Source organism: Alosa sapidissima, chromosome 6 (assembly GCF_018492685.1).
Source record: "Alosa sapidissima isolate fAloSap1 chromosome 6, fAloSap1.pri, whole genome shotgun sequence".
In the NCBI taxonomy this organism is placed as follows: Eukaryota; Metazoa; Chordata; class Actinopteri; order Clupeiformes; family Clupeidae; genus Alosa; species Alosa sapidissima.
In genome coordinates this window covers 34605592-34633077 of record NC_055962.1, presented here as the reverse complement: position 1 = coordinate 34633077, position 27486 = coordinate 34605592, and the positions used below count along the sequence as shown (strand labels likewise).

At 40.1% G+C, this 27486-nt stretch overlaps 3 protein-coding genes and 1 non-coding gene across 7 annotated transcripts; 2 read left to right on the top strand and 2 right to left on the bottom strand.

Annotated features, from left to right (window-relative positions):
• Window positions 1-154: 154 nt before the first annotated feature.
• On the top strand, window positions 155-24692 carry si:ch211-140l13.3 (centromere protein J). Of its 4 annotated transcripts, none has more exons than XM_042095331.1 (19): window positions 155-304; window positions 1301-1632; window positions 8735-8831; window positions 12794-12964; window positions 17706-17835; window positions 17943-18042; window positions 18123-19143; window positions 19308-19428; window positions 19956-20016; window positions 20178-20366; window positions 21834-21953; window positions 22224-22287; window positions 22408-22493; window positions 22703-22825; window positions 23072-23146; window positions 23269-23409; window positions 23509-23593; window positions 23848-23968; window positions 24056-24692. In XM_042095331.1, exons 2-19 carry the CDS (start codon window positions 1312-1314, stop codon window positions 24234-24236), a joined length of 3207 nt encoding a protein of 1068 aa, XP_041951265.1. In that variant the 5' UTR covers window positions 155-304; window positions 1301-1311; the 3' UTR covers window positions 24237-24692. The 4 variants fall into 4 exon arrangements, 3 of the variants coding, with proteins under 3 accessions (XP_041951265.1, XP_041951268.1, XP_041951266.1); XM_042095332.1 differs by lacking the exon at window positions 155-304 and adding an exon at window positions 961-1101; XR_006032382.1 differs by lacking the exon at window positions 24056-24692 and having other exon boundaries at window positions 23269-23401; window positions 23848-23955.
• On the bottom strand, window positions 10635-12079 carry LOC121711622 (12-(S)-hydroxy-5,8,10,14-eicosatetraenoic acid receptor-like). Its single transcript, XM_042095391.1, has one exon. It carries the CDS (start codon window positions 11927-11929, stop codon window positions 10919-10921), a length of 1011 nt encoding a protein of 336 aa, XP_041951325.1. The 5' UTR covers window positions 11930-12079; the 3' UTR covers window positions 10635-10918.
• On the bottom strand, window positions 14625-15829 carry LOC121711621 (12-(S)-hydroxy-5,8,10,14-eicosatetraenoic acid receptor-like). The gene has a single exon (XM_042095390.1). It carries the CDS (start codon window positions 15673-15675, stop codon window positions 14662-14664), a length of 1014 nt encoding a protein of 337 aa, XP_041951324.1. The 5' UTR covers window positions 15676-15829; the 3' UTR covers window positions 14625-14661.
• Window positions 24693-24741: 49 nt separating the features above from the next.
• Window positions 24742-24827, top strand: trnay-gua. Its single transcript is given in 2 exon segments — window positions 24742-24778; window positions 24792-24827. It is a non-coding gene; the product is annotated as a tRNA-Tyr (tRNA).
• The last annotated feature ends 2659 nt before the right edge of the window (window positions 24828-27486 follow it).

Below are 27486 nucleotides of genomic sequence, written 5' to 3'. Positions count from 1 at the left end.
AGAAGCTGTCAGTGTATGATACTATCCTGACCCAATTACCTGCTGTGCCAAATTTCACAATGTATGTGTCTTGGGGCTAGTAGGCTACCATACACACTGCAGTTATGTAACACAAAACTGCTGTTTTTCTGAATGACAATGCAGTTTCATGTTCAAAATACTGCATTCCTGCATGTGAATGGCAAGGATTCTTAAAAACTGCAGTTCTGTACTTTATCTGAAATTATTTTTTTTAGAAGGGTATCCTTTGACAGATAAATATGACAACAACGACCAGGAGGATGGATGATGAGAAAACAATGAGGTAGGCTAGGCTATTATGATTAAGTTATTCTTAATTAACGTTGTAACTTTTGTGTTGCCCTGATGGCGAGGAAGTTGAGATCAGTTTTCAGTGTAGGCGAGCTTTTTATCTCTTTTCTCCCGAACTTAATCAGTTCAGTGTATCTAGGAACAGGAGCGTCATGGCAGAGTCAGTGCCCCCAAAAAGGAAAATGTAAGACCCATTTCAAAGTGTACCCTTGTCTCATAATCATAAGAGTAAAAAAGAATGATAGGCCTAGTCTTGCACGCTGCACTGTTTGTAACAGTGACTTTAGCCGCATGTCGTGAGATACAGTAGCCTATGTGCCCTTTTTGTTTTTTCGACCCTGCCCTGTCCGCCACTGCTGAGGATGAAATATCAAAAAGATTTGGCTATGTCAGCATTTTCATGCGACATATGCCAAATCCCATAACCATATTGCTAGGCTAGTCTATATAACGCTGTTCTGGCAAGTCATGGCATTATATTGAACAGAAACTAGCATTGACAGATGATCGATGAATTTGCAGGTTTGGATATGCTGTTTTGTCTTCGCGCTCTAAACGCGCGCATTAGTGTGTGTCTCTGTGTGTGTGTATGTGTGTGTGTGTCGCAAAATCTATTTGAAATGAAATCTCACCAAAGCACAGTTGAGACGCTTTGCGTTGCCGTGGCATAACCCCACACACCACCGATAAAGTCTGTTTACTGTTACTACTGACTACTAGATTAAACAGCCGTGTGCACATCAGTGAGAAGCACATGAAGACGAAACTCTGGTTAAATGTGGAGATGAGGTAAAAGCATTTTAAACGATGTATTGCACTTTGGGTGGGCATTTAAATTAGCCCATCACCTTTATATTCACGTTATTCGAGACTTCATAGGCTAGCCCACTCACAGGAAAGTTTTTAGGTTGTTAATTATGTGAAGTGGTGTGTGTGAAACGATGTCCGCATGTCAATAATGGCCTACCCCTGAAATGTTTCCTTTCAGGTTGGATACCCATGTCTGCACAGATTAACAGAGACAACCCTGAGACCAGTGTGTGTGAAGCTCAGGTGTATAATGTACTATTTAACTCAAGGCAATGTCCTACAAAAGTGACATCTCATACCTCATCTGGAGATTGTACAAGACACATCTTGCCTGGCATGCATGGCATTGGAATAGCAAGTGATGTGAAGAGAGCCATACTCCAGAATTCTCGTAATGTGGAGTCAAGCAAAGTCCTGCTCTCTCAAGACCAAGAGATGAAATGTGGAGCTGGAACAGGAGGTTGCCAACAGACTTCACCTACTCTGCACATGCCAGAACTTTCACAGAAGGTCAGTACTATCTTCCCTTACAGTAAACAATACAACACATGGGCACCCAGAGCACTTGGGATATCTTCACCTTTTCACCCTGATGGCAGGAGGCGTGTTCCCATTGCCACAAAGATAAAGGTCAATGTAGTGGAGGCTAGAAGCTACAGTTTGGGCTCTTTTCCAATTCTTGTGTGTTCAAGAAAATAAACCTGACTGTTCACAGATGTGTGACCAGGTAGGGGGCGCTCTTTGGCCATACCTCAACCTACTACCCTGAGGAGCAGACTACACCCGCCAATAAGGTTCAGAGGCCCATGATACAAGTTTAAAACAGTTTATTGTTTATTGTTATTTATTAAAAGTGTCTCTAAGATTAAGGCAGTCGTCCATGGCCACGGTCGTCTCTGGGCCTGGCTTGTTCGATTCTGAATATGGCGCACACGTTTCTCCCACACTACCCCACTCAGTGAGTATCACGACCTGGCTGAAAAGGTCCCGGCAGATGAACTGGAAGGGTGAGACCATAAGTTACTTCGGTACAGCCCTGGCTGCCAATGATGTAAATACAGCAGTACACTACATAAACACTACAACGGCTATTACCTGGCGGTGAGGTGTTCCGGCTCACTCCCAGACACTTAAGTTAACCGCTCAGTCTGGTACAGCCCTGTCAACGGGGCCTGGAAGGGTCCACTACAAACGTGGGGCACACTTAGGGAAAACACCGCAGCACAAAGTGCAAAGGAAGTCTCACCGCAATCTTTATACAAACAGTCAGCAGGCACTTGACTCGGAACAGTGGCAAGCAGGCTGCGTCGTCAGTGCTGGGGTGCGATACTCGGAAGGGTACTCGGCCAGGGGGAAGGCAAGTTGGACGATGGGGTTGCACTTATTGGGAATGGGCTGGAAATGGAGAGCTGTGGGTCCCCAGGCTGTGATGCAGACTCGTGGTGGCAAGGCACAATTGTGCAGAGGCTTGATAGGACAGTGCAACAAGGCTTGTGGAAGTTGGCTATAACACAGACAAGGCAGCAATGATGTAAATCCAGTATGAGAGTCCCTTTAACAGAACTGAGGGGCTGACGCGTCGTTGGCTATAACACAAGTAAGGCAGCAGTAAGGCATGTTCAGTATGGAAGTCACTATAACAGTGCAGTAGGGCTGGGAGTTGTTGGCTATACACAGGCAAGGTACCATATTGTACATCCAGTGTGGAGGTCACTATAATATTACAATAAGGTTGATGGGTCGTTAGCTGTAACACAAACAGAGTCACTAACTCACTCTTTAAAAATGTTTAAATGACCGTAAACTAGTTAAAAAAAGAAATGGTGAACGTGAATTTATTCATTTTAATCTCTATCTGAATGTTCAGCTATTTCCTATGAAGTGTGAACTGACCACCACTGAAACCATCAGCAGAACCATGCTTGCAGTATGCTACCACCAGAACACAAACTCCCATCTCAACACATTTCATAAGTCATCTGTCACAAGGTGACGACAAGTAGGAGGGTGGAACTAATTTTCCGTAGTGTATGTTCGTACAGGTGTGCAGCGGGAATGTGTGGGTTTAATGATTGGTTAACAAGGCATGGGCGATGTATTTTTTTTGTGACTTTTTGTCTTTAGGACACCTTGCTTTCAATTACAAAATAGTATTTTGTAATTTGTATTTTATTTTGCGTTCGTATTTAGTATCAAAATATTTAATCGGTATATTTTTAGTTTAAAAATAAATACTGCCAGATATTTTGGGTAGAACAAATAGCCTGCTTTTGGTGATGTCATGACATCATAAAAGTGCAAAACACTTTTAGTTCCACCAGCTCACCGGGATAATCGGTTGTCCCATGTGTTTTCCCACCAGCGGAGCTAGTTGGCTAGTTCAAACTTTTGCCAACTTAAAAAAAGCTTTACTTGTGTCATGCTCTTCGCCAACAGCAACATCTATCTTCTTTGTTTTTAAGTAGCAGGGAATTCAAGCCAAACCATTGGAACTCTGCCATCAATCATTATGTTAAGCCCGTATAACGTCTCTACACGATGTGATTGGCCCTATCGAAGTTTAATTTTTCCAGCTTGCAAGCCAACGGAGAGTTGCTAGACTAGCCTGGGCAGCAAATTATATTTGCAACAACACATCATCAGTAGGGTAAAACTAACCTGTCTCACGTCACGACGGGCTAACCTAGCTCATGTTCCATATTAGTGGGTGAACAATCCAATGCTTGGTGAATTCTGCTTCACAATGATACTAGGGTGTGTCTAGATTTCTAGGCTGACTGGTGTTGACTTTGAGATATTGATATTGAGATTCAGGAAGATGATCCAGTGCAAAATTAGCAATTTAAAGGTTTCTCACACACACAATACACTCCCTCTCATACCAACCTCAAGTTTCTTCGGAACACGGAACCGGTTATGTGGTTACTCTGCAACATTGCTCAATCTGGGCATGCATTGACAATGTCAGAGACTTGTCTCCACTTTGTACCGTTTGACAAGTTCAGTTGTGACTTTTTGAGTGCATCTCTGATACAGTATTTAGGCTATGAGATGTAACAGGCAGGGGTGCGTTTCCCAAAACCATAGTTGCTAACCTGCTAGCAACTTAGTTGATTGGCAATTGGAGATTGCATTGCAACCATCAAAGTTGCTTACTTAGTTAGCAACTATGGTTTTGGGAAACGCACCCCTGGTCAGCAAAGTTGATATGTTGACTGTTTGCAGGTTAGCCTATGGTACTGTATGTCTCTTAGGCAGAGAAAAGCTGTTCCTCTCAAACACTGTCCACTTAATCAACAGAGTCAGTGTACAGATGAAGAAATAGAATAGACAGATATGGAAGGTTTGCAAAGTGATATCATGCTCTTAGGGTATTTGATATTTTATTTTTATTGTATTGCCAACAGCTAGAGCAGCCAGGCAGCTAACAGTGCTACACTCTGGGGGCATCTTTAAAATCATGCCCCCTAGAATGTAGCACTGTAGCTGCCTGGCTGCTCTAGCTGTTGGCTGCAGCAACTCGAGCTAGTTAGCACCAATAACTGTCCCCTCATACTGACAGAAGGCTACTCAGTGACTTCAAGTTTTTTTATTTTATCAGGAGGGTGGTTTTACCCAACACACATACATAGGCCTACTACACAGCTATATACCAGCTAACGACCATTAAACTCAACACCAACTCATCTACATCCAAGCAGGGTTTGAGGCGGCACATTGGGCATATGCACCACTGAAAAAAACTTGACTTTGTTTTGGGGGGAAGGGGACACAATGCTTGGGTGGGCGTAGCCCATTTTGACCCCTGCCTAGAGACGGCCCTGGCCTACCCTAAAAAATGGCGAACCCCTCTTACATGTTACACACAAGGTTTTGTTTTGGTCACAAGTAGTACTGGGTTGTGGACATGCACATGTAAAACTGCACTGTTGTTTTGATTGGGACTCTTGGGCATGCTTAACTTGGAAGGGTAGGCTATAATAAGAACAGTGATGAATGATCATGAAACATGCCTTGTCAAGCTACATCTGTCAAAAAATGAAAAACAAAATCATATGAGACAATGGACTTTATCTTACAATAATCACATTAAGTTTGTTCAAGTTCAAGTTTATTTATATAGCACATTATCATACATAGAATGTCACTCAATGTGCTTAAATTAAAATAAAAAAGAAATAAAAAAAGAATAACAGTAATAATAATAGTAATTAATAAAATAAAATAATAAAATAGATCAAGGGGGAAAATAAGACTGAATAAATAGGAGATAAAATAAATAAATAAATAAATAAACCTAAAAACGAATCAATAAATGCAAAATAAAAAAGTTCAGTTTTTAGTTTCTTTTTAAAACACTGTATTGTTGGGTAAAATCTAATATCTATTGGAAGCTGATTCCAGCGCTGTGTGGCACAATAGGTAAATGTCATTTCTCCTTGCTTGGTTTCAGTAGATCTAAGCTCTCTACCAGGTGTATATTGGGGAAGCATTTCAGAAAAATATTTGGGGCCAAGTCCATTCAGTGACTTATATACTAGGAGTAGAACCTTGAAATCAATTCTGAAATTAACTGGGAGCCCATGTTATGATTTAAGAATGGGTGTAATGTGATCTCTCTTTTTAGTCTTGGTTAACAGTCTAGCAGCAGTGTTTTGAATTAATTTAATCTGTCTAATGGACTTCTTTGGGGGGCCAGTTAGGAGACTATTACAATAATCTACCCTACAGGATATGAAAGCATGAATAAGCTTTTCTAAATCCTGTCTAGAAACAAAATCTCTGATCTTAGCTATGTTTCTGAGATTCCAGAATGCTGATTTAGCCATGCTTTTGATGTGATCAGTCATAGTCAGGTCCCCATCTAAGATGACTCCCAAGTTTTTTTTTACTTGAGTCCTAGTTGTAAGTGCTGATTAAGTTGTAAAAAAGTCTGCTGCATCCAGGTATGTACTTTTTCAAGGCAAAGACATAAGGAGTCAATAGGACTCAATTCGTTTGGTGACAATGCAAGGTAGACCTGTGTGTCATCTGCAATCTTGTACTCTTGAAATATTTCACCAAGGGGTAGCATGTACAAGTTAAATAAGAGTGGCCCAAGAATGGATCCCTGTGGCACCCTATATGGCATAGTATGTTCTCAGATACATAGGTACCAATAGAAACAGAATACTCTCTGTGATCTAAATAAGACTTAAACCATCTAAGGACAGTATCAGAAAGCCCTACACAGCATTCTAGTCGGTTGAGAAGTAATACATGATCAACCGTATCGAAAGCTGCATTAAGGTCTAACATTACCAGGGCAGTTGTTTTACCTGAGTCTGTATTCAGGAGGATATAACTTAATACCTTTACAGTGCTGTTTCGGTACTGTGGTGTTGGCGAAAGCCTGATTGGAGTTGATCATAGATGCTATTTGTATTTAAATAGTTATTGTTAGCACAGAGGGATCAAGGTTTCTTTTTTTATGAGGGGTTTGATAACTGCATTCTTAAGAGAGGCTGGGAAAATGCCTGAAATAATAGAGCCATTCACAATCTTTAGAAGCTCAAATGCCACGCAACCAAAGATGCTTTTAAAGAAGCTTGAGGGCAAGGTACCAAGACAGCAAGTAGATGAGCTGAGCTGCATCACATTTTTTTCCAAGAGTTTTGCTATCAATGGCAGTAAATTCAGATAAAAAGGCTACATGTATTTGATGATTTAACCAAGACCTTACATAAGAGGGTGGAGCTAATGTGTTTTCTAATATTTTCAATTTTGGAAGAAGGAAGCAAACTCACTGCATTTATCATATGACATAAACTCCTGATGTAGATGTACAGGAGGATGTACTATGTGGGGGGAAAGTGTTAATAGTGTATAAAAACACAGTGCTTCAATGTTGTTAACAGTGTTTAATGAAGGGTTTCATACACTGTAGAATTGTGTTTCACTGTAGCCTACTCAACCTTCTATTGTTCTACTCATAGAAATGAATAGTTCTGCATATGGAGAGATACAGATATTTTTCATTGCTTACTGTAATAAAACATTCCATTTAAGTCAAGTGGTGCAGAGTATAGCTCTCCACTGAATTCATGTATTTCAAAATAATTAGCTCCATTTACACTTGGGCCAAACCTGGTCTGGCATACAGAGTTACACTGGGTTAGCCTTAAGGCCTCCGCCCTCTGTATATAGATGCCACCATTAGTGCTGTGCACTCCACTTTCGATGTTTGATTCCATTAGATTCCATTGTTTACCATACAACCCTGCACACCGCAGTGAAAAATTTCGCCACCGCTAAGAGGATTACAATTCAGTTCTATTTTTGCGGGCATAGATCAATAAATAATCATAATAAAAGAATAAAAAGAAAAATATTCCATTCAAAAATGTGTATATTGCTCTTGGGTGCTCCTTGTTGGTGCCCCCCCCCCAATCCCAATCCTCCCTTAATCTACTAATCCCCCCCCCCCCCCCCCCCCCATAAATGCACAAATAGGCTGACACCAGACATAATTTCACTGCATTTCTTACTTCCAGTAACTATATGCATGTGACAATAAACTTCCTTGTATCCTTGTATCCTTGTATTGATTGCTTATCGGTTAAAAATATCAGTGCTGGTGTGATTGGGCAGGTGACAGAAAGTGTCGGTGCTGGTGTGCAGAGGCCATTAAACAGGGTTTAACCAGGAACATGAGCTCGGGTCACCAGCCAGGGTTGCATCGCGCCTGACCAGAGTTTGCATTCTCTCCAAAAACGTAGTTTAGTTCCTTCAGCTGGTGAGAAGTGGAAGGTGGTGGCACAGGGCCCAACCACATTTCAATAACTTTCATGCCTTGTAGAGCAAACTTGAACACATTGTATATGACTTCCTTTTTCCCAGAAACGAAAAGCAATAGGGTTGAGCACTCCAGAGCAATGTATAATACAGCAATGTATAATACATGCAATGTATACATGCAATGTATAATACAGTTGATTTGTTATCACACGATTGCTCTTATCTTGATGATTTTTGTTATGTCTTGGCTACGTCTGACTCCACAGGACATCAAAATGTAAAATATAACTTTGAACACAGAACAGCCTGAAAGGAGCCTCTGTACTGATACTTGCAATTGTGGTATTTGCAAACTTTGCATGCATCACTTTATTATCAGTACATCACACATTCTCTGGGCCATACCACAGTTTGCTAGCCTGACGCTGTCATGCTCAACATTCTAGTCAGTGTATGAGTCTGATACTGCCCCATTGGAACGTAATTATGGGGCATGTTTCAACCGATACAGGGGGGGGCTCACCTTCATTGTCTCTGTACTTGTACTCTGCACAATGACAATAAAGTTGAATCTAATCTATTTAATCTAATCTAAAGGAGTTTCTGTTGTCTGTGTTCATCATAATCACACCAAAACAATCTCAGCCAATTTGTGCCAACACAACACAATTATTTGTAGTTATAGTAGTAGTAGTAGATAATGACAAAATGCAGATGCCTTATGTACAGATATATAGATGACCACCTGACATTTTGTAAAAAAATCTGTGACCAGTCTGACTTTAACACATGTGTGTGTGTGTGTGTATGTGTTTCTGTGTGTGTCGTCTCTCAGAGCAGTGACCAGAGGGAGGCGCTGCTCCACCTGCATGTGGAGAAGCTGCAGAGGGTCCTGGAGGAACAGGCCAGACTGCTGTCGCTCCTCAGGCCAGGTAGGTGACCGACTGTCAACAAACCCTGAGGTCAGCAAAAACACCCCACGATAAGTGTCAACAGAGAGGAGGACTTCAGCACATTTTAACCCAATATGGAAGTGCTGTGTTTATCTGTTGTCAGGCTGAATGGAATGCACAGATGGTTTCTAGATTATTCCTACACATATTGTGGGGACTCCCCTAGAATTTAGATTTTTGTGTTACAGAACATAATTTGAAGCTTTAATTAATCTGTCTTTTAAAACATCACATTTATTTACAGAAGATGATGTCAGGGAGCAGCATGACATACACATTGTTAGTCTTGATAAACAAACTTGATAATGTTTTATGCAAATGCAGTAGCTGGAATGGAATGAATATAATCCCTTTTTCTTACATTTATGAATGATACATTTATGATTTATAATAATAATAATAATAATAATAATAATAATAATAATAATAATAATAATAACAACAACTAGAGAATGTAATTCCAGGGAATTACGAGTGCATAAAAATGTAAAAATGGCTGCTGAATGAAATATTGTTGAATATTGTCTAAAATATAATCTAGGTAAAAAGATGGAGGTCAGATAGAGAAAAAAGCTGGCGGGGAGTCATAGTTGATGACAACTGACAGTTGGAATGGCCCAACAGTTAAATAGTTGAGTAGTTTAAATAGTTAAATTATTTTATAGCGAATTATTGTAGTGAGGACTTTTATTTTGAAACAGCGTTGGGCAGACGAAACAGTTGGCGGGAGTCATAGTTGATGACGACTGACAGTTGGAATAGTTGAACAGTTAAAAAGTTGGATAGTTAAAATGGTTAAATTATTTAAAAAGGAATTATTGTAGTGAGGAGTTTTATTTCGAAACAGTTGTGGGTAGAGGAAACAGTTGACGGGAGTCAAAGTTATTGACAACTGACTGTTGCTAGAGTAGTTATGGTGGTTGCTATGCTGGTTGCTAGGTTAATGATGTTGGTTGCTAGGTTTTAACTGTGAATGTGGTTGCTAGGTTGTTGCTAGGGTGTCCATGGTGGCTACTATCAGAAATAAAGGAGTTACTACAGTGGTTTGCTAGTATAATCATCTTGGTTGCTATGGAAACTGACATAGAGGCTTAATTTCAATGGTTGCTAAATTGGTTGCTAGGTAGGTGGTGGTTTAATATAGTAGGCTAGAGGCATAGATGATGATAAATGACAGTTGGAATAGTTGAACAGTTAAATAGTTGGATAGTTTAAATGGTTAAATTATTTAATATGGAATTATTGTAGTGGAGACTTTTATTTTGAAACAGTTGTGGGCAGAGGAAACAGTTGAACAGGATCTGTAGTCTTAAGAGAGCCAGATTGTATGCTTAAAGCCTGAGACAGACAGTTGCTGGAGGTGGCCGGAACCATATGGCTCTGGCTGGAACACTTGGCATAGGATTCCAAGATCCCTATTGTGATGCCATAATCGCCAGTGTTAAGTCTATGAGGAAAATTTTAATAGTTTTTAATTAATAGTTCAAAAAGTATAAAAGTTACAAATATGAAAAATACATTCCACACCTGTCCTAAGTGAGACCTATGTAACGCAGTTTGAATGAAGTTTCTACGTTAAACGGTTGAAGCCGCATTAAACGCGGAAAAAGCGTTAGAAGAAGAAGAAGAAGAAGAAATCGGATAACAGTAGATTGCATTTTCATGCACTCTAATAATAATAATAATAATAATAATAATAATAATAATAATAAGCTTTATTTGTATAGCACATTTCATACACAAAATGCAGCTCAAAGTGCTTTACATTTGGAACATGTAACACAATAATAAAGAAAAATCAGTCCTTCCTCTTCATTGCTGTGGCCGTTTATGATCCAATCAGCAACAAAATCTAGCATAATGTAGCCTTAATTATGATTTACTGCTTAATGTGCAGAACATGTGCTATAAATGTGTCAGAGATTGTATTCTCAAGATATGAAATGCTAATTATTTAAAGTTTTTTCCTGATACAATTTATGTACAGACATTTGCAGCAATATAGGAACCAATGATATGTATAACAAAAGCACTGCCATACAAGTAACTATTATAGCATTTTCTTATTACGGTTCAGACACAGATTTATGTGAGCTCAAAGGTATAGAGGAGTTCACCAAGTCTCGGGAAACACTTCTCTCGCCCTCATGCGTTTGCCTCTTGACCCTTGAAGGCAAAACAGAGGACAAGTACACTTCTTTGAATTTTGAACAGCAGAAGCAATACACCAGAGGGTCCAGCAGACAGTCACTGTACGAGAGGCACATGAGGGCATCATAGATCTGTACAACCACTTTCTCTGCCACCGCATCTTCACGGACTCTGACTATCAGCAGAATCATCCTCGATACAGCCAGGGGCAGAAAACAGAGGGTAAAGACTAGCATCACAGACGCCATTAGAAATACAGCTCTGCGCAATTTGGTCTTGTCCCCAACTGTCTTTCTCCTCAGTCTGTTGTTAATCTGAACAGTACAGAACACTAGCACACTGAAAGGTATGAGAATCTGAGTGAAAAATACAGTCTCTCTTAAGAAGTCCGCCACTTGGGTCATTAGTGTGTGGTTCTCTGCACGACCAAAGCTGTTGCAGCATTCAAAGGTTTCCAGCATGGTAGGGATGGTCAAAGGGAGCAGCAGTAGCCAGATGAGAATGGAAATATGAGGTGACTTTTTAAGAATCTTCAGAAAGTTTTTCCTGCCAGAGTGAACCACATTAAAGTAGCGATCCACAGAGATGATGGTGAGAAAAGCAATACTGGCTCCCCGGTTCAGAAATAACATAAAGAGCATGGCTTTGCAGATGATGTTGTCATCACTTTTTCGCATCCCAGTCACAAAGTTACATACTTTAAATGGCAGGCATATCAGAAGCAGCAAGTCCGCCAATACCAGGTTGAAGAGAAAGAGGCTGTTATTCTTCCAGAATTTGAATTTAAAAATGAAGACATACAAAACAGACAGATTTAAAGGCAGTGCTAAAATGAATTCAGCTGACACTACCACAGAGAGGAATATATAAAGCTTACTCTCAGTATTGCAGTGATCTGTGCCGTTATTCGTTCCATTCACTTCCATTTCTCTCTGTGAGCCTGCGGTGTTGGCGCTCAGCTAGTAATGGTTTGGGTAAGTGTTGTGCACTTGCATCAGAGCCACAGGATTTATGTGTGAAACAGAGGAAGTGAGACGTACTGTAGTAGGCTTGACGAGCCTGAAAACGTACTTCATGTTTACGCTCTGGAACAACACCATATCAGGAAGAGGGCTCAACTACACATGATGTGCATTACTGAACATGTACTGAAGTACAGATAGGTATGAAAATTCCCACGTTTGAATAAAACTGTAAATGAGGCGCTAGAGTGAGAAATGAGGTTTATCCACACAATGTGGGTGTTCAACAGTCCACTCTAAACAAGTGCAGTCAGGGTCCTGCAGACCCTCTCCCCTTTACATTGGTCACTGTGAAAGGAAGTTAAAAAGATTCCAGAATCCACATCCTCATTCAGGTCCGGATTATCATGTAGGAGAACTGAGATATGGTGACCCTCAGCCCGTTAAACATTTGCAAACCAGTGTTTTTTACCTTACATGAGAGGACTCACACACACACACACAGATGGACGAACCAGATTACAAACCCTCAGTGGTGAATATTTAAAGTTGTTGAATTTGAATTGGAACCTTGTTTTGGTGATATTCTTAGTCACCCTTCAGACTGAAAACAAAGGAAAGAAGAAACAAGTCTGATTGTGAGAAATCAGTGGTAAGGTTTTTTATTAGTAGTAATTCTGAAAGCAGACCTCTCCCATATTCTGCTGAATTCCATTTCTGCTCTGATCCCAAAGAGTCTGCATTATTGATTTATTTTTGACTCAAATATCTCCTTTTTCTCTCTAAGATTTTGTTTGTAACTGATGTGCATTTCATTTTCCCCTGCAGGGCCGAGCCTGGCTCCTGTTCTCTCTGCACAGTGGCTAAATCCAGCACCTGCACTGATTGCTGCTAATCATGCGGATACCAAGAACGGCTCTCCCAGCGCAACACTTCCTAGTGGAGCTAGACCTTCCCATGCAATGACATGGCGCTTGGTTACAGCCAATCACAACTCAGGTCAGAAACAGGAAACTGCCTTGCCATTAATAAAACCTCATGATACATACATAGTGTACAAAGACACTTATTTCAACTGATGTTAGCAATAATATGAATATGAAAGTACAAACTGATCTATAAATAATCTTAAAAAACCAACAGGCTCAGATTTGGTAGAATGAAGTAAGTTGTACAGAAAGCTACCTCATGTGAGGAACAAGGCAATTACACTGTCAGAGAAACCAAACTTACAGTAGCAATGCAGTGGTATTTCAGTTTTCCCCCTCAATCCTGGAGGTCAGGAAGGTAGTCAGTCATTTCGCAAGATAACAGAATCAGAAATCAGGTCTTCAAACCTGAACTGAGCTGACTCTACACCTGTCTCTGTGCCATGATTGCGTAACAGCGTGACTAAATTGTTTTTTCAAATTGCCATTGTGTACACAGCATGTGTAATACAACCTGTAGTGTACATTAACCCTTAGAACCCGATTGACGCAAAGTGCCCTTTTATTGCATGACAGAGCAGAAGCGGGGCTTTCCAAAGAGATTACACACTTGTCTGTACAAGTTAAAAATTAAAAAAATCATGAAATTAAATCAAATTGCATCATATTTACAGTCTCTGCATTCACCTGCGCACCCATTACTCTCGTTTCAAAGTGACTGCAAAATAATAACGTCATGTACACAAACCAAGCTGTACACCCATTACTCTCGTTTGAATTACTCGCGGACAGATCGGATAGATATGCCACGCATGTCAGATGAAAGAGGAGACTCAGAGCTATCATTTGATACCAAGTACATCCTTCTGGGTTATAAAACAGATGAAGTGACAGCAAAATAATAACTTCATATAGCTGGACTTACCCCACGTTTTTGTCTGTTCTTGTGGTAAAGCATGTTTATAATCCAACGCTATCGTGTGTTTCTCTATGGCAAAGCATGTTCATAATCCGGTTTTGAGATCCTAGCAAATTCCTGCATGGCATCCAATTCAAGGCTCACATTGCATCCCAATTTGTTCAAACCTTTTTTGCCTTTACTTTGTTCATGGCAATGCAGTAAAAAGTTGAGAATCATGAGTGCATTCACCATAGACACGCAGGCTAACACGCAACCTCGGGTCAAATCAGGTCAGATCAGTTCGTGTCTCAGATATGGAGCGCAGAAAGGTCATTTTTCATCACTAAATAAAAAATAGCATTTATTTCCGTAAATTACACACCACATATTTCTGTAAATTGCTCAGCCCCAGAGTATCCCTCCAACATGGCGATTATATTGCCCGATTCAGGACAGTCTGCCCTACACACACATGAAATGCATGTAGAGCTATGAGCTTGCTGTGGTGAGATACATGTTGAAATATAAGAATTTTTATAATACGCTTTTTATATTTTAATTCTTTAAAAATCTAAATAAAATCAATGCTAGTACTAATACATGAAATTATGGGGAAAAAAACAGTATATAATATGTGTGTGTGGCACTTACAATGACCAGAATAAATCCTTATGAATAAAGGTAGTGAAAATTAATTTCTATACATGCAGTGGTGAGATTGGGCGACTAAAAATGACTCCAAACGAGTTCCTTACACATCACACACAACATACAAGTATAACATTTGTACAGTTTTTACACAATATGGCATATACAAAATAATGTTTTCATCTTACTGTGCAGTCTATTGCTTTTCATGATGCAGATTAAGTCCCTTGTGTGGCCATGTTCTCCCTCTGAGCATGCTTTAAAGGGGCTGTATTGGAATTGTTTCCTGTTGAGTGACTGCTGTCACTCGGTTGTCCATCTTTTCCAATGAGAAATGGGAGGTAGTGTTCTAGATAAAGGGTTTGGAACTTTGTGCTGCTTAAACAATACACTAAGGGATCGAGCAGACAGTCCAAGTAGGACAAACACATGAGCCCATCGTAAACCTGAACAGCAATCGCCTCAGCCTCTGGATACTCCTTGACACGCACCAGTAAGAGAACCATTCTTGATATGGTACACGGTAAGAAGCACAGAGAAAAGACCAGCATGACAGATGTGACCAGAAAAACAGCTCGGCGCAACTTGGTCCTGTCTCCAACAGTCTTCATTTTTAGACGGTTAACAATCTGTGCTGTACAAAACACCAGGACAATGAAAGGGATGAGAATCTGGGTGAAAAAGACAATTTCCCTGAAAATGTCAGTCGTCAAATTTTCATCCTCACGACCTAAGCTGTTGCAACACTCAAAGGTCTTCAGCATAGTTGGAATAGTCAAAGGGAGCAGCAGGAGCCAGATAAGGATGGAGATGTGTGGTGATTTTTTCAGTATCTTCAGGAAATTCTTCTTCCGAGGATGCACCACGTTGAAGTAGCGATCTATGGAGATGACTGTGAGGAAGGCAATGCTGGCGCCCCGGTTCAGGAACAGCATGAAGAGCATAGCTTTGCAAACCACCTCATTCTGACTCCTCCGTTCGCCCATCTGGAAGCTGTAAGCCTTCACAGGCAAACAGATGAGCAGCAAAATATCAGCCAAGACGAGGTTGAAGAGAAATATGTTGTTGGTGTTGGTCTTCCAGAATTTCAGTTTGAAAATGAAAAGGTAGATCACAGTGAGGTTCAGTGGGAGAGCCAAAACAAACTCCACAATCACAACAACGGAGTAGAACACATACAGAGGCTTTGTCTCTACTGTGCAGTTATCACTCGGGTGCATAGTACTTTCCATTGCAAAAACAAAAAGAGGGAAAATACTCTTATCAGTGGGCAGTTATAGATATCGTCAACAGAAGACCAGAGACAGCAGATCTCCAGTTGCTCTTCCTCACGCTCCGTAACAAATTCCAGTGCTCTGTGGAAAGGTTGTGCCTCTGTGATCGGCAGTGCGGTCTGGGAGTAATTTATTTCCTTCAAGCACGCAGCTCATCTAAAACTGCTATGACTTGTTGGCCAAGCACCGCCCAAGCCTGGGCAAGCAAGTCACTACAGACTGAGTAGATAAGCAGCTGAGCCCATGAGAATACCGCACTGAGATGTAGGATGGAAAAGATCATCATCTCATACTAAACACCAAGAGTTCCTTATTTGTCATTTTGGGGGGGGAGGTGACAGTTGACTTCTTTTTTCATTTATTTTCTCTTTCTTTTCCTTGTTGCTTCTTTGGGGGATTTCAGTATGAAGTAACCTGAGCTGGGTAGAGCATTAAATGTTGCACAACCTGTCTGGGAGTAAAAGCTTTCAGTCACTCCTCAGAAGGTTTACTAATGGTCCAATGCACGAGAGCTATGGAAACCCACAGGAATACTTGGGCATAAAAAGACAACTGTGAGCGGGGCAGTGTCCATGTAGTTAGGGTGTGCCTAGGGATCACTGAATGGGTTTGAAAGTGCAAGACGGCAAGGCATGTCTTTTTTTACCACAGTGTATGTCAGACCAAACAAACAACAGAGGAATTTCATGTCCAATGAGAACTTGGAATATGGAATCCCTTGAGTCCATAAGAGCGGCTGGTCCAGACATGTCAGAGCTGGCTGACTGCCTGGTTTTAAGGACATGTTGGAATTAGGGCTGTCAAAATAACTGATTAATTTTGATTAATTAATTTGAGAAAAAATAACTGATTAAAAAAACTGATTAATCGATTCCCTATGACCTTTGACCCCGAGCCGCTCTAGTCAGTAAAAATTAGACTGTAAAATGAAGGAGAGAGAAGAAAACGTGCTGCCTGGGTCATTGATTGGAACATTTACTTTAAAAAACGGCCTAATGGTTTTGATAAAAAATAAAGTGTGAGTTCATCAACTCTATAGTCACACATTAATGCAAAGAAATAAGTGTTGACATTGAGGGGAGTGTTAATTTATTTTCATTGTGTCCCCTAAGTTATATCTGTGGCTTGAAATTCCTTGTATGTGCAAAAAAAAAACTTCTTCCCGAAGCACTTTTGAATTTATTTCCTCAGCATATTAGGTCATTATTTGAACAGTGAAAATAATAATAAGAGTTTTTTAACTTTAATGTCACTAATGCTGATTATTCAATGATTCATTTGAATTTAAATATTTAAAACACTTTCACAGCAACAATTATATATGCGATTAATTTAGATTAATTAATCACAGAGTATGTAATTTAATCGATTGACAGCCCTAGTTGGAATACAAAGAAAGAGGACATGACTCATTCAACAGTCAATTAATTACGTTTTCCAGGAGTTTAAAAAAAGTAACAAATTCAATTTAATTTTTGCCATTTGTTAAAAGGAAGTTAACAGTTCACTTATACAGTAGCCCTGTTGCTATGCATGTCTGTCTGTGTGTGTGTGTGTGTGTGTGTGTGTGTGTGTGTGTGTGTGTGTGTGTGTGTGTGTGTGTGTGTGTGTGTGTGTGTGTGTGTGTGCTTTCCCACCGCCAGGATTTTTGCAGTTCCTAGAACATAATGTTATAACCCTTTTTTCTGGTGTTCCGACCGGACAAATTTGGGTTAAGATAAGTTCCTATGGCCACAGTTCCTGTAACTCTTTTAGCTCCTGCTTCAGGGCAGGGCCTTGTGACCTAGGTCTGTGTTGATTGGTCCAACTTATAAGTCACCCCACTGTCAACCCAAGTCGAATGGCCAATTTGCAATTAAATGGGCAACCAGCCCATACCGACCTGGTATCAGTATCCTTTATGAAGGGGCTATTTGTGTCATTCCTGCATGGCTAAACTAACAAAAGTATTGATTTTTGTGTGGTTTTATGTTTATGATATGAATCAGGTGAACATCTTGAGAAAGGTAGGGCAGAACAGAGGAACCTTTCTCCTATTCGAGAGGAACCCGCGGAGGAGCCCCATCCCGTCAGTCCTTTCGGAGATAGAGGGATACGCCAGGTGAACCCTGAGGACAGGTATTGATGACCATCAGAAATAGGAAACCTGTCTCTCCAGTTGGGCTTTTAAAAGGTGTTGTGTGATAATGGGCTGCTGTGTACTAATCAAAGCTGCACAATTCCAGGCCAATAAGACCTGCGGTGGGAGAAAGACGAAAAACATTTGAAGATTTTCTCGAGGAGCAGCTCAACGTCGAGGGAAACTCTCTGTCAGAGGCAAATCAGGTTGGAGGAAGTAACACCAACACTATATTGCACATTTTTGCTCTGATCATCTGTTTCAACATCACTTTTCTTTTGAACAGAGCAATAAAGACACCCAGATGCATCCAAAGAAGTTCTTGAGAAAAGGGGATGGTGTGACCAGCATTGGCAAGATCAAAGTCAGAATTTCCGATTTGCTTAAGTCACCCAGTGAAGTAGTAGATCGGTGGGAAGATACTGCTGCTCAGAATGTGGGCCAAATATTTGTAGATAAGAAAGCAAAAACTACCAAGCAAAATGCCACGAAATCGATCACGGCTGCTGCAGGACACCTTCGCTGCACTGTTGAGAATGACGCAAGTCCAGTATCCCAGTGTCAGACTTCAGTTAGTTACATAAGTGCATCACACGCATCTGAGAATAAAAGGACAGACTCTCATGATCACATCCAGTACAGCAACTTAAGGACAAACAGCCTCCATCAGACCTCTGCAACTTCATCAGACAGAAAGGTCACCTTTAGGGCAACACCACAGACCGCAGGTGGTGTTGCCTTTAAAAAGGTAAATGACCAGATTGTGCGTGTGTGCCAGAGAGCTCCTCGTGGCACAGACAGGGACAGTGAATCGGACAGGGTCCAGTCCAGCATCGAGCCTGCCGTGCCAGACATGCTTAGCCTAGCCACAGAGCTTACGCGGTCTCTGCACTGCGCTACCTCAGGTGAGAGCAGCGGCAGTGAGGATGACCCTGAGTCACAGTGTCACAGGGACCCCATGCCCCCAACCCCACCTGCCCCTTGTCAGGAGTACCATAACCTGGACCTATCAGATGGAGACTATGCCAGCGATGCCCCCAGTGAGGCTGGGCCTTGTCGCCCTGTTCAAACCCGGACCTGCAGCATCAACAGTCCCCAGCTCCCCTACTCCAGTGACGACAGTGACTCAGAACTAACACACTTGAGCTGGAACAGGACAGACCATTCAAAGAAACCAGCAGAGGTCAAAATGATGTCTGCTTCACAGCTGCTCGCCAGCATTTTCCCCCAGATTGAGCCTGCTGACAAAAAGACTGTCAATGACAAACTGAAAGAGAAATTTGTGAGCGCAAAGAACAATAGGCATGGTGAGTAATACTAATGTGTGCTTGAGTTAGTCCATTAGTGCTTTCTTTACATGGGTGGTGACTCTTAACTGTTGTGTAGTCAACAGAGCTTGCTATTGTATCCCCTGGCACAGCACTTACTCGAGGCCAGTTAAGCTAATCATTAATTCTTTCAACTCTTGCAGGTGATCGGGCACCGGCACAAACACAGAGAGATCTTACTCAAGCCATTAAGGCTGAAGTGAAACATGACACGTTGTTGGATGAATTAAAAAACAAGCAGGACAAGGCTATGCAGTTTCTCAGGTTGTCCTTGCGGTCGCTGTTTGAAATGGGTTCAACGATGCTTGAAAATACTGTCCTTGTAATCAATTTCATTTTCAGTTTGAGAATTAAATAACCTGTACTTATTTTAAGCAAAGAGTAGTTATGGATAGAATGAATTATAAAGATATTTTGTATTTCCTGTTGAAATGTGTTTTTATATTCTTTTAAGGGATTTAATTTTAAAAAATTTAAATAGTGGTGAAAGGTGGTCACTCATCAGTGCCAAACCAAAAAGACAGATCAAGTATGGCGAGTAATTGGTTGTAAAATGAAAATGTGTGCCCATGTGCAACATGGAAAAATAAACTGATTGGTTTGTAGATTATGCTGTTTTCACTCTGGTACACTGGTTGCCACAATCAGATTACAAACATCCTGTTCTCGTATTCCTCTTTCGTAGAAAAAACACGTTTGCTATCATTTTATCACCTCTGAAGGCGAGTGTGTTTCGTGCCATGATGTTCAATCTTTGACAAGCATTAATTAATATGCTTTTGTGTTGACAGAGATAGCAGTAGAAATGATGAAAAATCCACAAGGGGCGAAATGGATAATGGCGTTGCCCTGGTAGGATACTTTTTGTTATTCTAAGCATTCAACAGTATGTTTATTGTAGTGACAATTATTTTGTTTTCTTCACCGAATTGCATCTTTTCTACTTTTCTATACAGAGTATTTATATTGTATGTGCCCTCCCCCCTCTCTATGCATGTTTCTGGGTGGCCAAGCTCCATCAGCAGATCCAGGCTATGCAGGAGCTTGTCCAGCAGAAGGACAAGGAGTGGTCCAGGGCTCATGGGCACCTGCAGAGCCGTATGGACTTGCTAATAAGGGAGAACCAGGAACTGAGAGGCAGGCTCACCAGGGCCGGCCCTGCCACTCAAACACCTCCCCCACTTCACCAACCTCTCGTTAACGTAAGAATACATGACCGTTAATCAGAGTTTCAATATATGACCATTGCCCTTTCACATCACTGACTCAACTTAGAGTAAGAAAACAAAGGTGACTGTTGGGTTGCTACGTAATGTAGCCTGTCTAGACTTGTTAGTCACGTTTATGTTAGTCAGTGGACTGATGGCACAGACAGGATAAGTAGGCTAAAGATAATGTCGTCATGGCCAAATTGGGGCTCAGACCAGACTTGTTTAGGTATGTCACCGACAGTACAACTCATTAAACAAGTGGTATCTGAACTATTTACATATCCAGATACTAGTGAATTACAGATATCTTCATAACAAATGTACATGTAGCCTAGATACAGTGGTTTGCCACTATACTTTCATGCCATGTTTACAATTATAAATGTTTAAAATGTATGTAATTGCATACGATCAGGATGCTGACTTGAGTTTCATGCCATATCTTTAAAAAATACCAAATTCTTCGGTTTAAATCCTCAGGTGTTAGTTTGAAGTATAGATAAGAGCTTGTCTGAGTATGAAGCAAAGGCAAGATAAGACTAACTTCACAAATACACCAGAAGAACCAGAGGGGATTCATAGTCAGTCAGATCAGCCACACACAAATGACCAAAGTTGGTTCCTCACCCAGGGTCTGTGCACGAGGACATTCTAGCTGGAGATTTTACTGTTACATTCCTAACCAATTGGGAAAAGCGGTCATCGTCACTGTCATGGAAAAAAATTCTTATCTACTATTTTGTTTTATTTTTCAGTTAAGAATAATTGCATTCCAACAAAAAGCAGGAGAGAGAGAATCAGAAGCATCTCCAAAAAAAAAAGATACCGAGGTGCTAACTGCCTCGAAGAAAAAATAAGTAGCCACAAGTAGGTTACCACTTCTCATTAGACCACTTTGACACAAGCATTGTTGGTCAGAGACACAGCATTGTCAGCATTTGCAGCATCTAGGCTACCAATAAGAAAACCTTGTTGACAACTGCTCTTTGATCAACATTGGCAAAGCATTTCATTCGCCATTAAAGTTATTTACTTCGTCCATTCTAAAATGGGGAAATGAAGAGAGATGGGTATGTAGAGTGATTGTAAATGAAATCAGGTCCGTGGCTCTATTTTACACTTTCCAGCACAACATAAAAATATAAAAAATGGAAAGTACAGTAGGCATACTTTATCCACAACATGCTTTATTACTTTTACTTAAGTACATTTCTCAAAAAGTAATTTTTACTTTTACTTGAGTACATTTTTAAGGGAGCAATTGTACTTTTACTTGAGTATAGATTTTCAGTACTCTACCCACCACTGACAAAAAGTATGTTTCAAGCAAAAAGCATGCTTGATTGAAATTACAGCTGTATAAACACGCCACCTAGTGGTTAGCTGCTTGAAAGTCTGTAACACATTCAGGCTAACTTTATGAAGATGACTGCTAATTCTTCACTCGCTTAAATTTAGGCTACAGAACAGCAGAAGTCCTCCAAGCAAATTAGTGTGGGCCACCACTCCAGAATTCCTACTCCTGCTTTTGATTACACTCAGGACCCTCATAAAGCAGCTCAATCAAGGATGTTTGTGGTTAGTATGCAGCCTATCCTGTCTAATAATAACACGTAAGTTAAAGAGTAAAGGATGGCACAGGGTAAAGAATGAGATGATTTTTCCCTCCTCGAGTGCTGTTCACTAGTTTTTGCCATTTTTTTTATTTTTTATTCTTAAAATCAGTAGATTTTCTGTTCTGGTTGTGGACATGTTCACTGTTGAAAACATGTTTCTGGTTTGGATTGAGGTAATTAAGCCTGATCAAACTACTTTTGTAGTTATTACTTTTTTATCCTTGAATTACAGCCAAATCAAACCTTTCATACCAGTGTCCAGAAAGCCAAAGACCAAAGACCAAGCACACCCTTCAGTAAGTGGATATCATATAATTCTTCCTTGTAACAGTTTCCATTATAACATTGACCATGTTCTTCATGTTATTGTTATCCTCATGCTATGTATATGTCTTATTGTATTTACAATCACTCAGGAATGTCCTCCGCAAACTCAGGAAGCCTTGAGGGCACACAGAGCCAGGTCACACACCACAGGTCGCATGTCAATAATGGCAGAAAGGTATTCAGTTGACATGGTAACATGCTAGTTCCACTTCAGTCATAGGGGTAGACGTTCCAGATGTCAAATTAATAAGAACACTGTACCATAACACTTAACACAAAATGTAGTTGAGAACATTGTATAATGCAAACAAAGTAATAGCAAGTTCAGGGCCTATGAGTGAAAAGAAGTCTAAAACTGTCGTATTGCTGCTCATGTTAATTCAGGCATCATGGGTGTCCGAAGACAGCCCGAGGAAGCTATTGGACCGGCCATATAAGACCTGGACCCCCAGAGGCAGACGGACACCACCGGTCACCCAGACAACCTCCTCTGATTCTGATCACATGGTAATGTGTGTTGTGTGCATGAATATAGTGGTTCATGGCCTAAATAAAACACTATCCCTTTTATAAGTGTACAAATTAATCCCTGAAATGTGTTACATCCTCAATCAAGCATGCCACACATGGCTATTAATAAACTATTTTTTTGGGCTCATCTGAATTAATATTGCATTGTGCGCTGGTGTGAGGTGTAGGTTCTGTTCACTAAACAATTTTCTGACTAAATGGCCATATTCCAAAACCAAATAGGACAATAATAAACCATCAGCACTGCAGGGCACGGAGAATGACGTGAGAGAGGAAATACTCTACCCAGATGGAAAGGTGACATTTACTTTAGAATCCTTTCATCATTAGTCACTGTCATTAGCACTGACATTTCACATAGTATTTGGGGCACATTTATATATCCTGTAGGAATTAATTCATTCACATTTTCTGTGCAGGTTGAACAAATTCTTTCCTCTGGTTGCCGAATTGTTATATATCGAAATGGTACCAAAAAGGAAGTATCCGCAGATGAGAAATCAGTGACGATTACATTCTTCAATGGTGATGTCAAACAAATATTAGCTGATGGTAAAGTGGTATGTCAAAATGAAGACATTAAGTTGTCCTGCAGAAACACTTCTTTGGTTGGTATGCATTTATTAGAGAAATGAGGGCATGCATTTTGTCTCTCACAGGTGTACTACTATCATGATTCTCAGGCATCACACACCACATTCCCCTCTGGCCTGGAGGTCCTGCACTTTGCAAATAACCAAACAGGTAGTGAGTCAGAAATGAAGGGGTTGGTCTCGAGCACTGAATATATCAAATGACAAGACAGACAGAACAGATAATATTTTGTTTGATACAGTATGTTTGACAACAAAACTCTTTATTTTGAGGTACTGAAAATGGAAATGTATATTGGAAAAACAAGACTAGTGAAAATAGGGCTATGGAATAGGGTTTTTGTCCAACTGACTCAGTATAGTAATTGTTACATTTCCTCATTCATTCTTTATGGGTTATTGTAGAAGAACATCATCCTGATGGTAGCAGAAATATTATTTTCCCTGATGGCACAATCAAGCACATTTTCCCTGATGGTCGAGAGGAAAGCACCTTTCCCGATGGCACTGTGGTTAAGTTAACAGAGTAAGAATGTTTGTCTGTTGAGATCATCTATCCACCAAATATATCCTCCATCTGATCAAGCTGTATTGCTATGTATTGGACCTGTAGGAATGGGGAAAAGTCTGTGGACTTCACGAATGGACAGCGCGAGATTCAAACTTCACTGTACAAGAGGAGGGAGTACCCAGATGGAACTGTGAAGACAGTGTATTGGAATGGAAGACAAAAGACACGTTCAACAGGGAAGGTCGGCATCAGGCACAATGAGATGACTAGGGTTAAAAAATAAGGATTCCTTTCAACTATTGTTTATTTTGTTTTATCAAAATGTGCATACCTTATATTCCATCACATCTAATGCTAATAATACAATGCTGTCATTTTGTCATTTTGTAGAAAATGTATTTCAAATATGTAACCTATGTGTGGAGTGTAGTCTGCTTTATTTTTTTTTACTAGACTTGGATGAATTGCATAACCTATACTCAGTAATAGGCCTAATGTCCAATACACCCAGAAAGTAAGCAAATACGCCACCTTCATCTCAACAAACCAGGCTTAGTGCAGTCATTCTCACAATCACCAAATAAGCTATGACAGATTTAGCATATAGGACTACTATTATGTCAAACTGACCTGTTTATTTGATAAGCTGTTTTTTTTTTTTTTTTTAAATCAGATTTTCCTGGTTAATGGGGAAACGGTGGCCATTAAGCATAAAGTGATTAAAAAGTCCTGATGAGAAGATTAACAGGATCTTTCATTATGGTTTTTCTTCAATTTACCCATCAGCCCCTTCGATAGCTCAGTTGGTAGAGCGGAGGACTGTAGCGGAAACACTGAGATCCTTAGGTCGCTGGTTCGAATCCGGCTCGAAGGAGGACACATTTTCTCTCATCACACACATTTGCTGTCGTAAAAATTAAGAGGGAAAAATAAACCCTTTACCCTAAACCATAAAAATCCCAAACAGTGTCTTAGACCATGGGCAGTGCATGGTTTAGAAAGGGCAAAATGGAAAATAGGCTACACCCGACATGACTCAGCGAAATCGGAGGCTGGCTCTTAAAACTGATAACAATGTGCTCTTTATGTTTCTATCAACCTAAATGCCTTCAAATGTTAACGGTCTAGAAACTCCAGCAGACGCATTATATTTTTGCAAAATAGGTCCGATTTAGATTTTTGTATAGTTTTTTCTATGTGAGAGGGGGATTAACTCAAATGGTAGAGCGCTCGCTGCGCAAAAGAAGGGAGCCAATCTTTTCGCGCAAAAAAAGACCCTTCACGCAAGTGAAAAAATACTGAATAATTAAATAACAGATATATTTTCCCCTGCAAAAATATTCAGGTGGTATCCCTGTGCGTTATGGATATCGACCGATTTCGAGTTCTACCTTGGGTTGGCGCCAGAGAGCAACAGACCATGAGCACTGACAGGGAGGGCACCTCACGTGGCTTAAATAATTTGTTTCATTTTTCCAAAATTGGCATATAATAAAAAAAAAAACATCCTTTAAAAACAATATGATCATAAGGGAAAATAGTGCAAGAACATAGCGGTCATAGCCCAGCGTTTAATAGACTACTAGCCTACAGCGTTTAATAGAATAGCGTTGCACAGGCTACAATACAGTAGGCTATAACAGACTCGCCACTAACAGGCCTGGCTGTGCAAAATGATGAAGAAAAATGCTAGAGTGCAAAATCTCATTATCACTGTATCTTTCCATTAATTTCGAAATCTTCTTGTAAAATCCTGCTCAAAAGCAAATTGCACTGATAATATCGCAACATTGACCGCTCAAAACGTCTTTCTCCGTTCGTTGCTCGAGTTTATTATTAGCACTGGACAATATTGGAAAATATAGAAAATGCGACGTGTCAGTTTGGCCCTTTATTTACTTTATTTGTTTAGAGTCTGCCATTTAGAGCAACAGCTCATGCATTCAGTGCTTGCTTGCTCATCCTGCGGAAAAGCGAAAAACCTTGTGTGTGTTGGCTTCCCAGATCACCAGCCGTAGCTGGATTCGAACCTGCGATCTGCCAGACAAGGTAAGTCAATAAGCCTATTTCACAGTGTCCAGGTGTCCGGCCTCGTTGTAAGTAAACTTTATTTATATAGCGCATTTCATACTCAGAGGTCATTCAATGTGCTTTACATAAACAGAAGCAAACAGGAATGGCTGATAAAAGCATAGAAGGGCAATAGTCAAAGAATAATTTAAAACTAAAGAATAATAATAATATAATAATAATAATAGCCGAAAACATAAAACACACAAGGTGATAGTAGGCTACATAAAAGCATAAAAGGGCAATATTTTAAAAGTGTTTAAAAAGTAATAATTAAAACATAAGAAAACAACAACATAGAAACTATTAGAATTTTAGCAGAAAGACTTTCCCAGATCTAGAAATGTAAAAAATAAGTTAGCAGAAAGCATCTGAGAAAAGTTTGGTCTTAAGTTTAGATTTGAAACGGGCTACAGTTGGGGCAACTTTGATCTCATCTGAAGAGCTGAACTGCATGGAAACTTAACGCTGCTTCACCATGTTTAGTCCTAACAGTAGGTTTTACTAACACTGACAGCGTTAAGGTAAGCGTTCTAAATTTAAATCCCTAAGCTATGATGCCCCCTAGCGATCAGAAATCTCTTAGTTATTTCACGTATTGATTAAAAGGCTACTTAGGCTATTAATATTGTGTGTATTATGTTTATATTTATCGATTTATAGGCCTAATAATAGCTTTGAGTTTAAGATCATATGACTTATATAATTATTTATGCTCTGACCCCCAGAATATGTTATATTTGTTGAAAAAACATTATTTGCAAAGTTCTATGAGTTTTGGAAAATATTTATAGGTAGGCCTAGCTCAGTTGACAAAGTTAGTTAATAAAAGTCCATGGCATTTTCATGGGCAACATCAAAAATGTCATAGTCTGAGGTAAACATGCTTTTTGTCTTCTGCTGTTTTTGACCTTCTTTTGGCGCTCTTTTTCAAGGCCACGGCTGCCCCTTATTGCTGTATGGTACGAGACAAACGTAAATACATTTTCAGTGAGTTTAAACACCATTAACTAACCAGGCAACATTCAGAAATTACCCGGCTTATTTTTTAGTTTTTATTGATAGCTCTTATCAAAACAAAATTATAGTCATTGAGACTTGTGGGGTAGGCTATACTACGAAGCACGTTATAGACATATTTAGGCTAAAGCCTTCACTCAGGGGTATACGTTAAGTGATAGGCTACTACGATAGCATATATGATATATTTGTCAAACTAGGCCTTCAGCTCAGATCTGTGCGCGTTCTCTGTGTTGGAATGATGTTGGCCAATCGTGAAACGTGGAGACCCACAAGACCGCCTCTATTTAAAAACTGTTAGCCTACTTCCGCATTTATGAGCGATAGCGTAATCTACACTGCAGTCATTTCAGTGTCTAGCCTATAACATCAAATAAATCGATTGTCATCATTTGTTGTATGGTATGCACGTCCATAGTGGCATATTTGCACGCACAACACTT

Excerpts from the sequence above, each read along its gene's own strand:
- si:ch211-140l13.3 (XM_042095331.1), top strand. The coding sequence starts at position 1,312 with ATGTCTGCACAGATTAACAGAGACAACCCTGAGACCAGTGTGTGTGAA. Across the intron at positions 12,965-17,705 it reads TACAGCCAATCACAACTCAG|GTGAACATCTTGAGAAAGGT; the intron begins GTCAGAAACAGG and ends GATATGAATCAG. Across the intron at positions 22,826-23,071 it reads CCTCTGATTCTGATCACATG|GACAATAATAAACCATCAGC; the intron begins GTAATGTGTGTT and ends AAAACCAAATAG.
- LOC121711622 (XM_042095391.1), bottom strand. The coding sequence starts at position 11,929 with ATGGAAGTGAATGGAACGAATAACGGCACAGATCACTGCAATACTGAG.
- LOC121711621 (XM_042095390.1), bottom strand. The coding sequence starts at position 15,675 with ATGGAAAGTACTATGCACCCGAGTGATAACTGCACAGTAGAGACAAAG.